The sequence below is a fragment of the Xiphophorus maculatus genome, chromosome 14, assembly GCF_002775205.1.
Source record: "Xiphophorus maculatus strain JP 163 A chromosome 14, X_maculatus-5.0-male, whole genome shotgun sequence".
Classification (NCBI taxonomy): domain Eukaryota; kingdom Metazoa; phylum Chordata; class Actinopteri; order Cyprinodontiformes; family Poeciliidae; genus Xiphophorus; species Xiphophorus maculatus.
In genome coordinates this window covers 25,880,780-25,895,159 of record NC_036456.1, presented here as the reverse complement: position 1 = coordinate 25,895,159, position 14,380 = coordinate 25,880,780, and the positions used below count along the sequence as shown (strand labels likewise).

General features: G+C 35.8%; 1 protein-coding gene across 3 annotated transcripts in view; it reads right to left on the bottom strand.

Annotated features, from left to right (window-relative positions):
• Positions 1 to 14,380, bottom strand: part of LOC111610774 — a 59,523-nt gene that overhangs the window by 19,885 nt on the left and 25,258 nt on the right. For 2 of the 3 annotated variants that reach the window (XM_023345630.1, XM_023345631.1), the window contains exons 26-50: positions 14,105 to 14,128; positions 13,218 to 13,333; positions 12,120 to 12,302; positions 12,003 to 12,037; positions 11,047 to 11,196; positions 10,845 to 10,964; positions 10,065 to 10,103; positions 9,109 to 9,234; positions 8,885 to 9,011; positions 8,604 to 8,771; positions 8,131 to 8,165; positions 7,808 to 7,972; positions 6,496 to 6,630; positions 5,830 to 5,868; positions 5,615 to 5,755; positions 4,910 to 4,974; positions 4,793 to 4,816; positions 4,142 to 4,668; positions 3,647 to 3,784; positions 3,536 to 3,567; positions 2,254 to 2,403; positions 2,048 to 2,170; positions 1,824 to 1,862; positions 1,566 to 1,700; positions 1,362 to 1,488 (exon numbers count right to left, since the gene is read on the bottom strand). In XM_023345630.1, the coding sequence (XP_023201398.1) occupies positions 1,362 to 1,488; positions 1,566 to 1,700; positions 1,824 to 1,862; positions 2,048 to 2,170; positions 2,254 to 2,403; positions 3,536 to 3,567; positions 3,647 to 3,784; positions 4,142 to 4,668; positions 4,793 to 4,816; positions 4,910 to 4,974; positions 5,615 to 5,755; positions 5,830 to 5,868; positions 6,496 to 6,630; positions 7,808 to 7,972; positions 8,131 to 8,165; positions 8,604 to 8,771; positions 8,885 to 9,011; positions 9,109 to 9,234; positions 10,065 to 10,103; positions 10,845 to 10,964; positions 11,047 to 11,196; positions 12,003 to 12,037; positions 12,120 to 12,302; positions 13,218 to 13,333; positions 14,105 to 14,128 (2,963 nt within the window). The remainder of the gene's footprint in view (positions 1 to 1,361; positions 1,489 to 1,565; positions 1,701 to 1,823; positions 1,863 to 2,047; positions 2,171 to 2,253; positions 2,404 to 3,535; positions 3,568 to 3,646; positions 3,785 to 4,141; positions 4,669 to 4,792; positions 4,817 to 4,909; positions 4,975 to 5,614; positions 5,756 to 5,829; positions 5,869 to 6,495; positions 6,631 to 7,807; positions 7,973 to 8,130; positions 8,166 to 8,603; positions 8,772 to 8,884; positions 9,012 to 9,108; positions 9,235 to 10,064; positions 10,104 to 10,844; positions 10,965 to 11,046; positions 11,197 to 12,002; positions 12,038 to 12,119; positions 12,303 to 13,217; positions 13,334 to 14,104; positions 14,129 to 14,380) is intronic. The other variant, XM_023345633.1, reaches the window with a different exon arrangement.

Sequence of the window (14,380 nt, the reverse complement as noted above, 5' to 3'; positions counted from 1 at the left end):
ATACAAAAAGTGAAACTTGTATGGTGTATTTATTTGTTACATACACACTGTTATATTTCAAATGATTTTTTTTCTTTTAATGTTGATAATTATAACTCACAACTAAGGAAAATCCCAAATCCAGTATCTCAGAAAATCACATCTTCCTCTTCATAATACACCATAGATTTTCTATTTAGTTACGGTCAGAAGTTTCCTTGTCAATTAAGAACAGGATCCTTAAACCAGGCCCAGGTGCATTGACACTGTGTGCAGGTGCCAAGTCATGCTTGAAAATTAAATTTGCATCTCCACAAATTTGGTCAGCAGCAGGAAGCATGAAGTGCTCTTAAACATCCTGGTAGATTGCTGCATTGACCTTGGACCTCAGAGAAAACACAATGGACCAACACCAACAGATGACATGGCACCCCAAACCATGACTGGACCTCCTCTCTTCCTCCAGACTCAAGGACTTTAACTTCCAAAGGAAATGCAAAATTTACTTTCATCAGAGAACATAACTTTGGACCACTGAGCAGCGGTCCAGTCTTCAGCCCGGGCAAGATGCTTCTGGTGCCGTCTCTTGTTCAAGAGCGGCTTGACAACAGGAAAGCGACAGCTGGAATCCTTGTCTTTCATCTGTCTGTGTGCGATGGTTCTTGAACACTGATTCCAGCTGCAGTTCACTCTGTGAATTTTCCTCACATTTTTGAATGGGTTTTGTTTCACAATCCTCTCCAGGGTGCAGTTATCCTGATTGCTTGTCCCCTTTTTTGCCTTCGCCTCTCTATGAATGTGTTTGCACACAGAGATCTGTGCACAGCCAGCTTCTTTACACAAGAGCGTCTTGCCCTCTTGTACAAGGTGTCAAAGGTCAAATCGTTTGCAGGTGTTTTGAGTTAATTGGCTGATTAGTGTGTGGTCTTTTCACAATTTTCTAATTTTCTCACATACTGAATTTGAAGTTTTCATTAGTTGTCAGTAATAATCATCAACACTGAAAGAAATAAACATTTGAAATATATCAGTCTGTATGTAACAAATTAATATAAAATATAAATTTTACTTTTTGAATGTAATTATTGATTTAAAGTTTTTCATGATATTCAAATCCACCATCTCTGACCCCCATTTATACACTTCACTAATAAAGTTTCGGCTTTAAAACTTGATGAATAATAAACATTTTTTGACATTTATGCCCATGGAATTGATGGAGCCGTACCACTTTTTAAAGTTATCTTACCACCTTTTTTTGCAAAGTCAGGAGAAATATTCCTTCAATTTCTCTGACTTTCAGTAACAGCTGCACAATGAGCACATTAGTTAATGTTTTATGTTGTCTCACAAGGAGGCTTCTTCACTGTTTTAAGACTCACGCTTTGATTTGTAGGTTGTCACTGGCAACCCCAGCCTGTATATTTTGTACGAGCGCCGATCCTTCAGGAAGCTGTGCCAAACTCCGATCCGATCAGCGTCCAGAAAAGTTTGAAATTCAACAAAAACCTGAAACACCCAAAACAGAATGTCACATTTTCACACAAACATCTAAAATCGAGAGTGTGTTTGTGTTTGTTTTTTACCTTGTTGAGCAGTGGCAGGTAGTTTATAACACTCTCAGTCTCTTGCAACTCTTCTCTGAGATCTTTGGCTTCATTTACTGAGATGTTCTGGATGTAAACGACTTCTGTCCGACTGCAGTAATTCTGTAGATGCTGCTAGAGAAGATCAACAAAAGAATTGGTTTGTTGCCAGAAATGTTTGAGTCGTGGTGAACCAATACTTTCTTTGTGGTTTTATCTATATGAAATAATGGAGTCAGGCTGTTGTGAGATACTTACAGATTTGGTGAAACTCATCAAGAATTTATAAATGCCAAACTGGAAAAAAAACAGAATAAAAATCTGAATGTCATCTGCAAACATAGTTAGGTTTGTTGAGCTAAACTGTATTATTGTCGACAGTAACATCATGGGGATTTAACTTTTTCTTGATTCAAGCACATCAGCGCAACTCAAAAATTGCTAGAAATGTATCACTAATGCAAAATTTTAGATAAACTTACTAAATTCGAGGGTTCTTTGCGTTTTATGACACCGAATTTGAGCTTGGACCCTTTGAAGAGGATGTCCTCCTCCGAGGACATCAGTTTTTGCACTGCCTTTATATTTGGAAGAACAACAAATGCCTGAAAGGAAAAATCAACAACAAAAAAGTTATTCACAGAAAAAAATAGATCCGTTGAGAAAGAAAAGTAAGAATGGCACTTACTATTTGAGACAGAGGAAGGATGAAAATTTTGTCGTCTTCACGCTGAATACCAAACATCTGGAGCAGAGCGAGGACTTCAGCTTCTGTGTAGCAGCCGTCTCCAAACTCTGGCAGGTTTTGGATGACCAGAATCGCATCGAGTGAAAGCAACTGGAGACAAACGATAAAAAACTTTATTCTAGAGCAACTAACATTTAGGGGGAATTATTATACGTAGCATTTTAATTATCAATTTAACAGCCGTAACTGAGGTTCCCCTTTGCATTCAGAATGTTAAAAATACAAAATATCACCACAGTATCCAGAAAAGTCAAAATCAGTTGATTTCATCGCCATGAATTATCTACAGCAGCAACTTTCTTGGTGTCTGAGCTAAATGAGTGATGGATTGTTTAGCATCATTTTGACTTCTCTTTCAAGCTTCACATGTGAAATATTAGCTTAAAGAGAAATGTCAGGGACAAAGATGTGCCATTGTTCTCAAAATGATTTCAATGCTTCATTCACTGCTGCTTTGTTTTCCTGGACAAAGTCCCCCATAAATTTTCACTGTGTGAACTGGTGGCTTCGCTATCACTGCTTTGGTTGTAGGGCTGGACAATAAATCTATAACAATATATAAATATTGCGTGATCTATATCAATAACACGTCCGATGGATTATTTCATATTCAGTGTAGACAATATTCACTGAACTCTCACGACTAGCTAAGCGAGGTTGGTGGAATCAAATCACTGACTCACTCTTTGGTAACCTAGCAACAACTCTCTCACTCTTTGGTTACCTAGCAACAACTCTCTCACTCTTTGGTTACCTAGCAACGACTCGCTGAGTAATAGGCATGGCAGCAGTTTAAGGTTTTGCATCATAACTGTGGATAAAACGGTTAAGGTCATGTCATCAGTTTGGTAGTACTTCAGATATTTATAACTAATAATTACCGATAGCAACTGATATAAAACGCTTTTATTGTGATATATTTTTCAGCCATATCGTCCAGCCCTATTTAACTTTTGAACATGCTTAAGGTTTGTAGATTATTTCATGTTTCTGATGTATGTTTCTAATCAGGACAATAAAGTCATGGAGGTGATAACTGCAGAGAGTCCAAACGCAAATATATCAGCATAAACTGAATGAAAAAACAGCTTTTCTGCAACCAGAAAAGAAACACAAACAAAACCTATTATATTTACTTTTTTATATAAACCCCTAACATGTTTTTAAAATTTCCTTTTTAAAAAGATTTCATAAGGAGCATAGTTTGTTTAAGTATACTTACTGTTGAAGGAGAGATGCACACAGAGACCCAGTCTGTTAACAAGAGCCAGAGATTAATAAAGAGCCAAACTGGAACGATTCAACAGATACCGCTGAGCTCTGCGGTTCTTACCGAAAATTGTTGTCATGTTCAGGGAATTTTCAATCGTTTCTCCAGGAGTTAAACAAGAATCAGATGAATATGTGGAAGCAGTTTTGTCAGATGCAGGAACTTCAGTTGTCACAGCGGAAACTTTCTGGTCCTTAAATGCTAAAAAAAAAAAAAAAAAAAAATGTTTATGTATCAAAAAAGCTTCTAAGAACTTTAGTTAGTCAATTACTGACTCAAAGAAAAAGCAGTTTTTAAACATAAAATGTATGTAACTCCTCTGAATAATAATAATAATAATAATACCTTTTTAAAAAAGTACATTAAATTGGTAATAAAATACTTCAAATTTAAACCCAAACTGTAGTTTAATTTACGCTAATATACAAATATTGCAGCTAAAAGTATCTGAGGTTTCTGTTTTCTGCTGCTGGGTTTTTACTATGGCCTGTGGTCCCTGAGATGGACCAGTCAAAGTTTCATTGTTTACAATTTTCTCTGTTAGCAGCAGATTTTCACCTGGTTTCACTTCTTCTTTGGCTTCACCAGAACCTTTGACCTTGGTTTCCTCTGTTTGTTCCGGCTCCTTCAGCTCTGCTGGTTTAGCATCTTCGCTAACTTGTGGCTGGACGTCTTTAACTGCTTCTGTCTCTTCCTTCTTTTCAGTCACTGTTTCACTTCTCGTTTCTGTCGTCTTTTCTGCAGATTCTTGAACCTTTTCAAAAATACCAGCTTGTTTTTCTGATACAGTACATATGGAGGCTACGTTTTTGTCCTCTGCCTCAGCTTTTTCTGCCTTTTCTTCTATATCAGCTTCTGTTTTAGGCACAATTTCCTTACAGGTTTGAGGTGTTTTTGTTTCTGACGATACATTTTCTTTGTCTGCTGAGAAAATGTCTGACATTTTTCCAGAATATCCGACATGTCCTCGGACTCCAGGCTGTGTCTTTTCATCAGAAGCAGCAGCAACAGGAAGTTGTGCTTCGCCGACCAGGTTCACTGTGATCTTAGCGGATTCGTCGAGACGCTGCTTTAGGCTCTTCACTCTGAAATTAAACAAGGATATAAAATTTTTTAAAAAAAAGGTTCTTCAATAAAAATGAACAAAATTTAAATGTTTTAACAGCTACAGTACGTCACTGATAACACAGCTAAAAATAAAATACTCACGATTCAAGGCTTTGGACGTTTGGCCTGTGCAGAAAAAAACAAAACAGTTTAGACTAGAAGTGATTAATGAAACTGGTAAAAAAAAAAAAAAAGTTAATCATTTGCTGCAATACGCACCAATCTTTATCGGTATACTCCAACACTTTTGTGACGCTGCTTGAATCTACCATCTCAATGCAAATCTGACACAGAAACGCATTCATGCACATTAAAACAGGAAACAATTTATTTGTAAATGCGTTGATTTAGGACTAGAGAAAATTGTCATGTTGCGTGTCTCAAATAAAAAGATGAGAAAAAAAGAAAAGAAGTTTAAGATATGAAAAATTAAAACAGGAAACAAGTTTTATTTACAAAAAGAACAAAAAAAAGCACTTATAAACAACAGACGGCCCAAAATGCATCAGATTTTTTTAGAACCAAACCAAACATGGAGAAGCAGCATTCAGCTTCTATGCAACAAAAAATCTGGAACAAACTTCCAGAAAACTGCAAAACAGCTGAACCACTGAGTTCCTTTAAATCTAGACTAAAAACCCACCAGGTTGAAGTTCCTTTTGAAACATAATCAGTCAAACATCGATCAATATATTTGATGTTTATTGTTTTAACGATGGAACTTGACAAAAAGCAATGTCTGTTACTGGTTTTCACAACTGATGACTAAATGATGTTTATGATGAAGGTTTTTTTATGTTTTCACAAAGAAAAGCACTTTGAGCTGCCTTATTGCTGACATACGCGATGCAATAAAGTTGATTGACTGATTGATCGATTGATAGACATGATCAAATGTCAGTGGAGGTGTTGGTGTCGTTGTACCCTGTTGGCGAGCGGCAGAAAGCTGATGATTGGAGCGATGGACGCCACCTTCTTCAAAACACGGATGATGAGGTACACAGAAATGTTGGCCATCACCACGACGACCAGCCGCTCCTCCAGACCCTCGAGCTCCGGAACGTGCTGGAAACCAACAGACAGTTCATTAAAAACAGGATCAGAAGAAGGAGACCGTCGATAAAGGAAGAGAGACTTACGGCGTTGCTCCATTTCATCATATTTCTGTACATGACCCCCTGCAAAAAACGATCAATAACAAAACAGCTTACGTTTTATTTTTATACATAGCATGATGAGTCCAATACAGATGCACAATATCAAGGGATCTAAAATATTCATTACACTCAGAGCGACATATTTCAAATGTTTGTGTTCATCTTGATTATTATGGCTTCCACCCAATACAAATCAAAATCAAAGATTCAGCATTTGCCGATTTCCAACCCAGTACTTTAGTAGTAATCTAATAAAAGCCTGAAAATTCAGTAGATAAATATCTTAAATGCTGCCAAACCGCTGGTTTTAGCCACAGTTTTCATTACTCACTCTTGCTGTTCATTTTTAAGGAGTTATACGGATCATTAAACTGCTGCGGTGGTAGTTACTCAGCAGGTTGTTGCTAGGTAACCACAGTGAATGAGTTGCTAGGTAACCACAGAGTGAGTGAGTTAGTGGATTCCACCAACCTAGCTTAGCTAAAGTCTTTCCTCTGGCTAAATGTCCCAGAAATCTGTGCGGTTCTGGATCAGAGTTCAATGAAATGATTGGATATTCTATTGATATTGATCACGTGTCTATTGCAGTATATATTGATTTATTGTCCGGTCCTAGTTTTAATCAGGAGAATCCAAGGGCAGATTTACCTCAGTGTGACCAGAAAGCATTTCCTGTAAAACCTGGTGGATAAACAGCTTGGAGTCTTTGATGGAAGCCGGACTTTTGAAGAAATCTTCAACAAAACTGCAGCACAACGTCCAGTCGGTGAAGAAAACAAAAGCCTAAAACACAATGAAAGCATAAAGTCAAAACGCACTTATCGTAATGGAGCAGTCGTTCTCAAATTTTTATATTTAGTGGTGCAGAAGAGGATTTTTTTTCAGGTCTTATTTTTCTTTTATTATGTTTCTAAATTACAAATAGTCCTAAAATGTTACTAATTCACCCAACAAAAAGTATTTTTTTGATTTCCATGTGTTTGACATCATTGCAAAGCTAAGAATCTTTAAGAATCTGTAAATAATTCAAAACGCCCAACTTGTTCACGGTTTCACATTTACTATACAACACCACCCTTCTCATTAAGATGAACAAAGAAAACAACAACAAGTGACATAAGAGACTAAGATTTTCATTTCGGTTGTATATATTAAGACACGTGTCTTAATATCTGGCCCGCTGTAGCATTTTATGTGGCCTTCTCGACTCCAAATAACATCAATTAGTCCCTCCAGCTTTCAACAAATCCTCACTTCTTTTCTTTTAACCCGTCCATGGGGTGTTTTTTGTGGGCTCTAGTGTCCCTTATACGACAGTAGGCTGACAGGAAACTGGGAAGGAGAGGGGGGAAGACATGCGGCAAATATCGTCGGGCCCGGGAGTCAAACCCGCGACGGCCGAGCGGAGGACTCAAGGCCTCCAAATATGGGTCGCACCAACCACCACGCCACCACGCCATGCCCCAATCCTCACATTTTTTAAAATTTTACTGCAAAGTCTTCTGAATATTGGTCAAAAATATTGGCTTTAATTGACTGCTCCCTCAGCGTTACTTGATATCAAGTTATAGTCCATGATCAACACAGCGAGTAATAAAAAGTCACATTTAACACCATATATTAGTGCAAATGCTGTAAAAATTCCTTGCAAATATTTCTCTGTGATTCTGATTACAAAAAAATCCCAGAAAACAATTAAAATCCTGGAAGGACAGCTATTTATTAATATTTTAACAGGTAAACTAGTTTTATCAATACATGCTGGCTCAACTGGACCTTTAAGAACATTCAGATTTTTGCTATGGACCAAAATGAAACTGAGTTTGTTTTGACAACCTTGTATTAAGATGTTGTGTTATTGCAGGGAAATTTCAAGTTAGTGTTTGTTAAACGGGTTAAGTGATCCTGAGAAAGCTGGAGAAACGCTGTAATGGAAGAACAGCAGAGTCTGTTTTCTCACCCTCCTCTGCAGAGGGAGGACCAAGATGTTGTAGTAGAGAGTCTGAAGGTTCTGCTTGGGGAAATAACTCCACACCAGCTTGGCGACGTCTTCGTGTTTGTAGTTTCCTTCAGGTAAACCTGTCAGCATGATGACGGAGGCCCCGGGGCCGTTATTGGCAGGTGTCTGCAGAGGTCAAAAACACAAGATTATTTTTGTGATACACTGAGATTTTTCAGGAGAAATTTGCTCATCATATCAAGAAAATATTTAAATACTTTTTTTTTTTCAAACCTGACTTTTTGGGATGTAAAATATAAAAAAAAGTCAATAAAAACACTTACCCACAAGTTCTTCTTGGTTGTGATTGTGGTAAAATCTTAACGGCAAAAATACAAGAGTCACTTTTTCAGAAATACTAAGTCTATTCTTACAGTGCCTATAAAAAGTATTCACCCCTTTAGAGGTTTTACCCGGTTTTATTGCTTGTACAAATCAGTCATGATCAACAAAATTGTTTGTCAAGTGTTTGACCCAAATAAAAAAAAACCTTGACATTAATTTCTACAAAACAATGACGGATAAAAATATGGAAGATGTAATAAGTGACTCCATAAATATTCACCAGTTCATTTAGTAGATTGATATTTCACTTTAAAGGGGGTGAATATTTGTGTGATATTTTTATTTATTACTTTGTAGAAATAAGATTTCACAGAATGAATTTTCTTTGAAACTTTTGATAAAAACCCAATTTTGTTGATCAAGCCAATAAAAATAAGAGGTTGAATACTTTTTATTCTTTACTTCCCCTTACTTGGGATGATGAACCAAGGAGACTCGGTCGGGAAGACATAAGGAGCAGTTGTCAAGGTAACTGAAAATGGTGGTGAGCTGCCCTGCGGAACACCACAGTTTGTTGCCGGGACAACCGCCCCGGTGACAATGTTGCCGTCTGGCAACGCGTTTGGAGCCATCTTGGGAGCTGCAGAAGAAACAAGTACAAAAATTTAAATTAAAAAGAAAAAAAAAAAAAAAAAAAAAAAAATATATATATATATATATATATATATATATATATATATATATGAGCCTTACGCAGAGATGTGCTGGTGCTTCGGGGCAGTTTCATTCTGTAAACTTTATGAGCAGGGCAGCGTTTCAGGAGGCTGTACCAAACTCCGACCCGATCAGCATCGCGGCCAGACTCAAACTCTATAAACACCTGAACAATAAAATGAATAAAAACCACACACAGCAGAGTCAGACTGAATGCATTTTACTTTAACAAATGCATTCATAAGAGGAGTGTTTGTTTCTACCCTGTTGAGCAGAGGAAGGTAGTTTGTAACATGTCTGATTTTTCGCAGCGTCTCCCTGAAGTCCCGGGCCTCGCTCGGTGAGATGTTCTCGATGTAGATGGTTCTGGTTCCATCATCAGTGACTGGCTGCTCAAGGAAGAAAAATGTTTATGCAAAGGTTTTGTGTAACTGTTTATTTAAAAAACATTAATTGTCTTATATTCATTCAGGATAGTCTCTTAAATGTAAACACCAGTAAAAATCGGTTTTGAATGAGACCAAGAAAAATGATTAAAAACTTGGTAAATCAGGGACTTTTTTTTTCCCTTTAGCGAATAAAGCGATAAAACATGCTGAGAAGACTTGCTGGAGTTCTGCTTGGGTTGCTAGGTAACTGGGTTGGCAGTGCTTTCCCATTCATAAAATGGCTTGTTTTCCAGACACCAAAAATATTAACTTATAGTCAAAAAACAACTAGGTAATTTTTTAAGCTCTTGGGTTGTTTTTAGAAGGAGTAGAAATGGAAGTTGAAAAACTTGCCAAATGTGAATTTCCCATAATAAATCCCATTTAAAGACATGTGGTTTGGGTCACTAAACTGCTCACACTAACTGCGTTTATTCATATTTTCAAATGTATTTATATCTATATTTATTGATACTCGTATTGAAAAAACAGTGGAAAAAATAGTAAAAATAACATTTGTGGTAGTTTTTTCTTGTAACTTTTTTTGTTTTTCAGTTGAATTGTACAAAATACAGGTCACATTCAAGGCAAACCGAGATTTTAAAGGATTTGTTATTACCCACTGCAGAAAACGCAGACATACAAAATAAATCAGGTCGGTTTTTAATTTTAAATGTTACTGACGTAAACCCTACCCTTTTCAAAAGTTACTTTTGTATTTCAAGACCATGATTCTACAGTAAATAAACTGTTTTTAAGTTATGTTGATGAAGAAAGGTGTAGATACTTACAAATCCGACCAGGTTCATCAGAGATTTATAAAATTCAAACTGAAACAAGAACAGAATCGAGTCACAAGGATTACTCAGCATCAGTTTGTTTGAAAGTTTCTGTCATGTTTATGTTTTAGAGTTAGGATTGAAAGTCTTCCTCCAGGTTTTTGTTTTTAATTTACTAGTAATACGGACCAAAAACATCCCGTAGTTTTTTCTAAAATGCAGTGTTAAGCGCAGCCATTTAAGAAACTGTCAAAAGAAAGCAAGAGTGAGTCACATCCTGTTTTTGTTGCTAAAAAAAAAAAATCCAGATAAAAAATTAGGACATACTAGTTTTAATATGACAAACCTGCAGGAGCCTTTTTGTTTTCTGACTGTCTTGCTTATTTCATTAAAATATTGTGTGTTTAGCCGGTGAAAATAAAAAAAAGTTGAATGTTATTTACAATTATATTTAGAAAGGAAAAAAAACAATGAGTAGCTTCAACTTGACATTTTAAGAATTTACAAAATGAAGAAGTTTTGGACACAACTGTTGTAGCAGAAAGACTTTTTGTCTTGTGACAGAACGGAAAAGTACTGAGTGGGAATGTAACGCTGTTGCTAGGTAACGAAAATAATTCCACCTATGGCCCCTTTGGGGTTCCGTATATTTGGGCCTTACTGCTATAGAAGAAGTTCTCCAGCAAATATATGACACTGCTCGCTCTTTAGTGGGCCACACAAACTATTCAAATGAACAACATAATTATTAATTAAACCATAATAAAGGTTCATTACATTAAACCTACTTACTGGAGCCATAAAAATCTTGCTGATGACAAACTGAATGCAGAGTTTCTGTCCGTTTAGAGTCAAGGATTCTTTTTGGGTAGCTTCTTGCGCAGCTCGATGATTGGGCATGAGCACAAAAGCCTGAAATAAAAAAATGTAATCAATTAAAACAATAAATCAGGATAAAGATTATGCAGAGTTAAAGTAAAAAAGTCAGGCCCACCATGCATGCTTGAGGAATCACATAGATGTTTTTTGCCTCGTATTGAAATCCGAGCAGATCTGCAATGTCGTTCTCAGTGTAGCAGCCGTCGTGATACATTGGCAGGTTTGTTATCAACAGCAGCCTTGTGTAAACTGAACTAAACTGAAACTGAAAACAAACGGGACAAACAGGGTTGCACAAAGTTGGTTAGCAGTACTTAAGGAAGGATGTTTGAATGTTTAGTGAATAAGCCTCCGAGTCTGCTTTATGAGCAATCATTTAGACAGTACATTTACAATAAACAAATTTTAAGAGCACCCGTACAAAGATTTATGTACAACTGAAGAGGAAAAATATACCTTAAGGTTTTCAGAGAGTTTCAAAGACACAGGGACAAAGAAATTTGCTAAATGTGTGGCAGAGATGTGCAAAAAACGTAATATATTTTCTATTGTACCAGCACATGTCAGCCCTACTAAAAACATTGGAAAAATCAGAACTTGAAATTGAATACATATGTTAGGAATGGAGAGGTACGGAAGAACATTAGGGCCACTGGAAAAAAAAGAAAGAAAAGAATTTTGACTTTTCATCTCAGAAGATTAAAGTCAGAATTCTGAGGGAAAAAAAGTCGAGATAATAATGAAAAATAAACAAGAAAAGGTTAAAATAAATACATAAAAATAGAAAAAAATAAACTACATTAAAATAAAAGCAAAATAAATACAAAATATTAAAAAAACATTTTACAAAGATTGTTTCAGTTACTTCTTTGATGACATCGCTTCACAAACATTTTATGGTTTCAGGAAATTTGTTTATATTTGTCAGACCACACAACAGACGATTAATTTCATTTTAATAACATGAATCAGGGGGAAAGTGCTTGGACCTCCATCACCTCTTATCAATTAGAACAAACTTTGCTAAGAAAAATAAAAATGATTAAAATGAAAGTGTGGGAGGAACCTTACTTTTGGTGATTTGATGGCATTTCTATCAAGGCACTCTGTAACACAAAGAGAAGGTTAGTAAAAACAGAATTAGCATTAAAAAAGTAATATTTTTCATTGTACAAACAGATTTCTTACTAATTTTTTGTGGCAGCAGCAGATCTTGCAGCCTCTCTCCGGCGGTCAGGGAGTGATCCGTAGCTGAGGAAGAGGAGGAAGAAGCAGCTGGCTGCTGTTTGGACGCTACAGTCAGTGTTGGGGAAACGACGCTGACGGCTGCTGGAGGAGCATCTGTCTGAGTTTTCTGTACACTCACAGGAACTTCAGGGAACAAAAACAAGATTATATTTGATAAGATCTAAACAAAAATGTATCAGTTTGTTGCTCTGAGTGCTGGTTTTGTTTTACCAACAAACATGCAAAGAAAACAAACAAAATCTGGTGAAAAATAGTGTATAAAGAATTTAGAGTCAACCATTTTCACAGATTATTACAGGATTTTTGAGGGAGGAGGGTAGATACACAGACCTGTCCAATAAGTGATAATATTATATATTTCAGTAACTCCATTACCAATCATGTTGACTTTCTGCGTACAGTTAATGAAATCACAACATCTAGAAAATTACATCAGACTACAGCTAACAAATATGTTAGTAATCAATTATTATATCAATTATAATGATGATTAATTGAAAATTACTGCACATTCTGCAGATTTTTCTATTTTATACAATATTATAAATAAATTCAAACATGCAAATAATTCAATTCCTTATTTAAAAAAGAAATCAAAGTTTTAATTACCTAAAATACAATAAGAGCACTCCTTTAGCACATTTACAGCCAAGAATGCATCTGCAGCTAAAATACATTGCAGGGTTGATATACAGATTATTGTTTATTAACTGATTAATAATTAGATAGAAAAGGTGCTAACAGGAAATCTCTTTTTTGCTTTATTTTTTTTTACAGAATTGTAATTGGATGAAACTAACATTACACCACTTGAGGAGTTTTGGGTAGAAGATATTTACAGATTGTTAGCTTAATTAAAATATGCTTAATTGAAGTTACTCAAGTAAATGTAACTAGTTACAACCCACGTCTGTAAACAAGAATCATCTGGACGTATATTCTAATTGATTTAATATTACTGTATAAATTAATACAATTTAAATGTTTGTTCAGGAAATCTTTCAGCTTCAGGTTTGTAAACATTTGGAGCCTCGGCACCTTTTGCTCCAGGTTTGGAAACTGATGAAGTTGTTTTTTCAGATGCCTTAGAGCAACGACGAAGGTCGCAGATCGTCTTCTTACAGCACTGCACACGCTTTCTGAAGTCCTTCGAGCTGTAATAAAACATTAAACATTTGACTAATGCAAAAATATAAGGTAATGTAAAATGTAAAAATATAGGGAGAAAAAGAACATTTTACAAATTTGAGTAATTGCATGAAAAAATAGCTCTTAGTAGTTAAACATGACAAACATGAATCAATCAAATTCTATTTGTATAGCACATTTCAGCAGCAAGGCATTTCAAAGTGTTTTACATCATATCAAACACAGAAACACAAAGCAACATAGAATCAACAATCAAACCATGACATTAAGTCAAGTTCCATCCATAAATTTGTAATTGATTACATTTCAAATACAATTCTAAACAGGTGGGTTTTTAGTCGAGATTTAAAAGAAGTCAGTGTTTCAGCTGTTTTACAGTTTTCTGGAAGTTTGTTCCAAATTTGTGGTGCATAGATGCTGAATGCTGCTTCTCCTCGTTTGGTTCTGGTTCTGGGGATGCAGAGCAGAACCAGAAGACCTGAGAGGTTCTGGAAGGTTGATACAATAAAAGCAGATCTTTAATGTATTGTGGTGCTGAGACGTTCAGTGATTTATAAACTAACAACAGTATTTTAAAGTCTATTCTTTGAGCTACAGGGAGCCAGTGGAGGGACTTTAAAACTGGTGTTATGTGCTCTATCTTCCTGGTTTTAGTGAGAACGCCAGCAGCAGCATTCTGGATCAGCTGCAGCTGTTTGATTGATTTGTTGGACAGACATGTGAAGACGCATTGATTTGAATGTGAAGAAACTGAGAAGAAAGTACAAAATACTCACGACTCAACATGTCCAACTCTGCTCCTGTCGAGCAAAAAAAGTCAGATAAACAATAAAATAAATGGAAAAGTTGGTGCTTTTTATACATTTAGAATAAAAATTGTGTAAATTTATGGTGGATCAAGTGAAAAAGTGAAGTGAAAAATAAACAACAACAGTTTTTTAAAATATATTTTTCTATTAAAGATATTTTTTAAGATGGTATTTGTCCAAAATTACAAAAACACTGAAAAGAAATCCAACATCAGAGTTTAACAACAAGTGAACACACAGCAT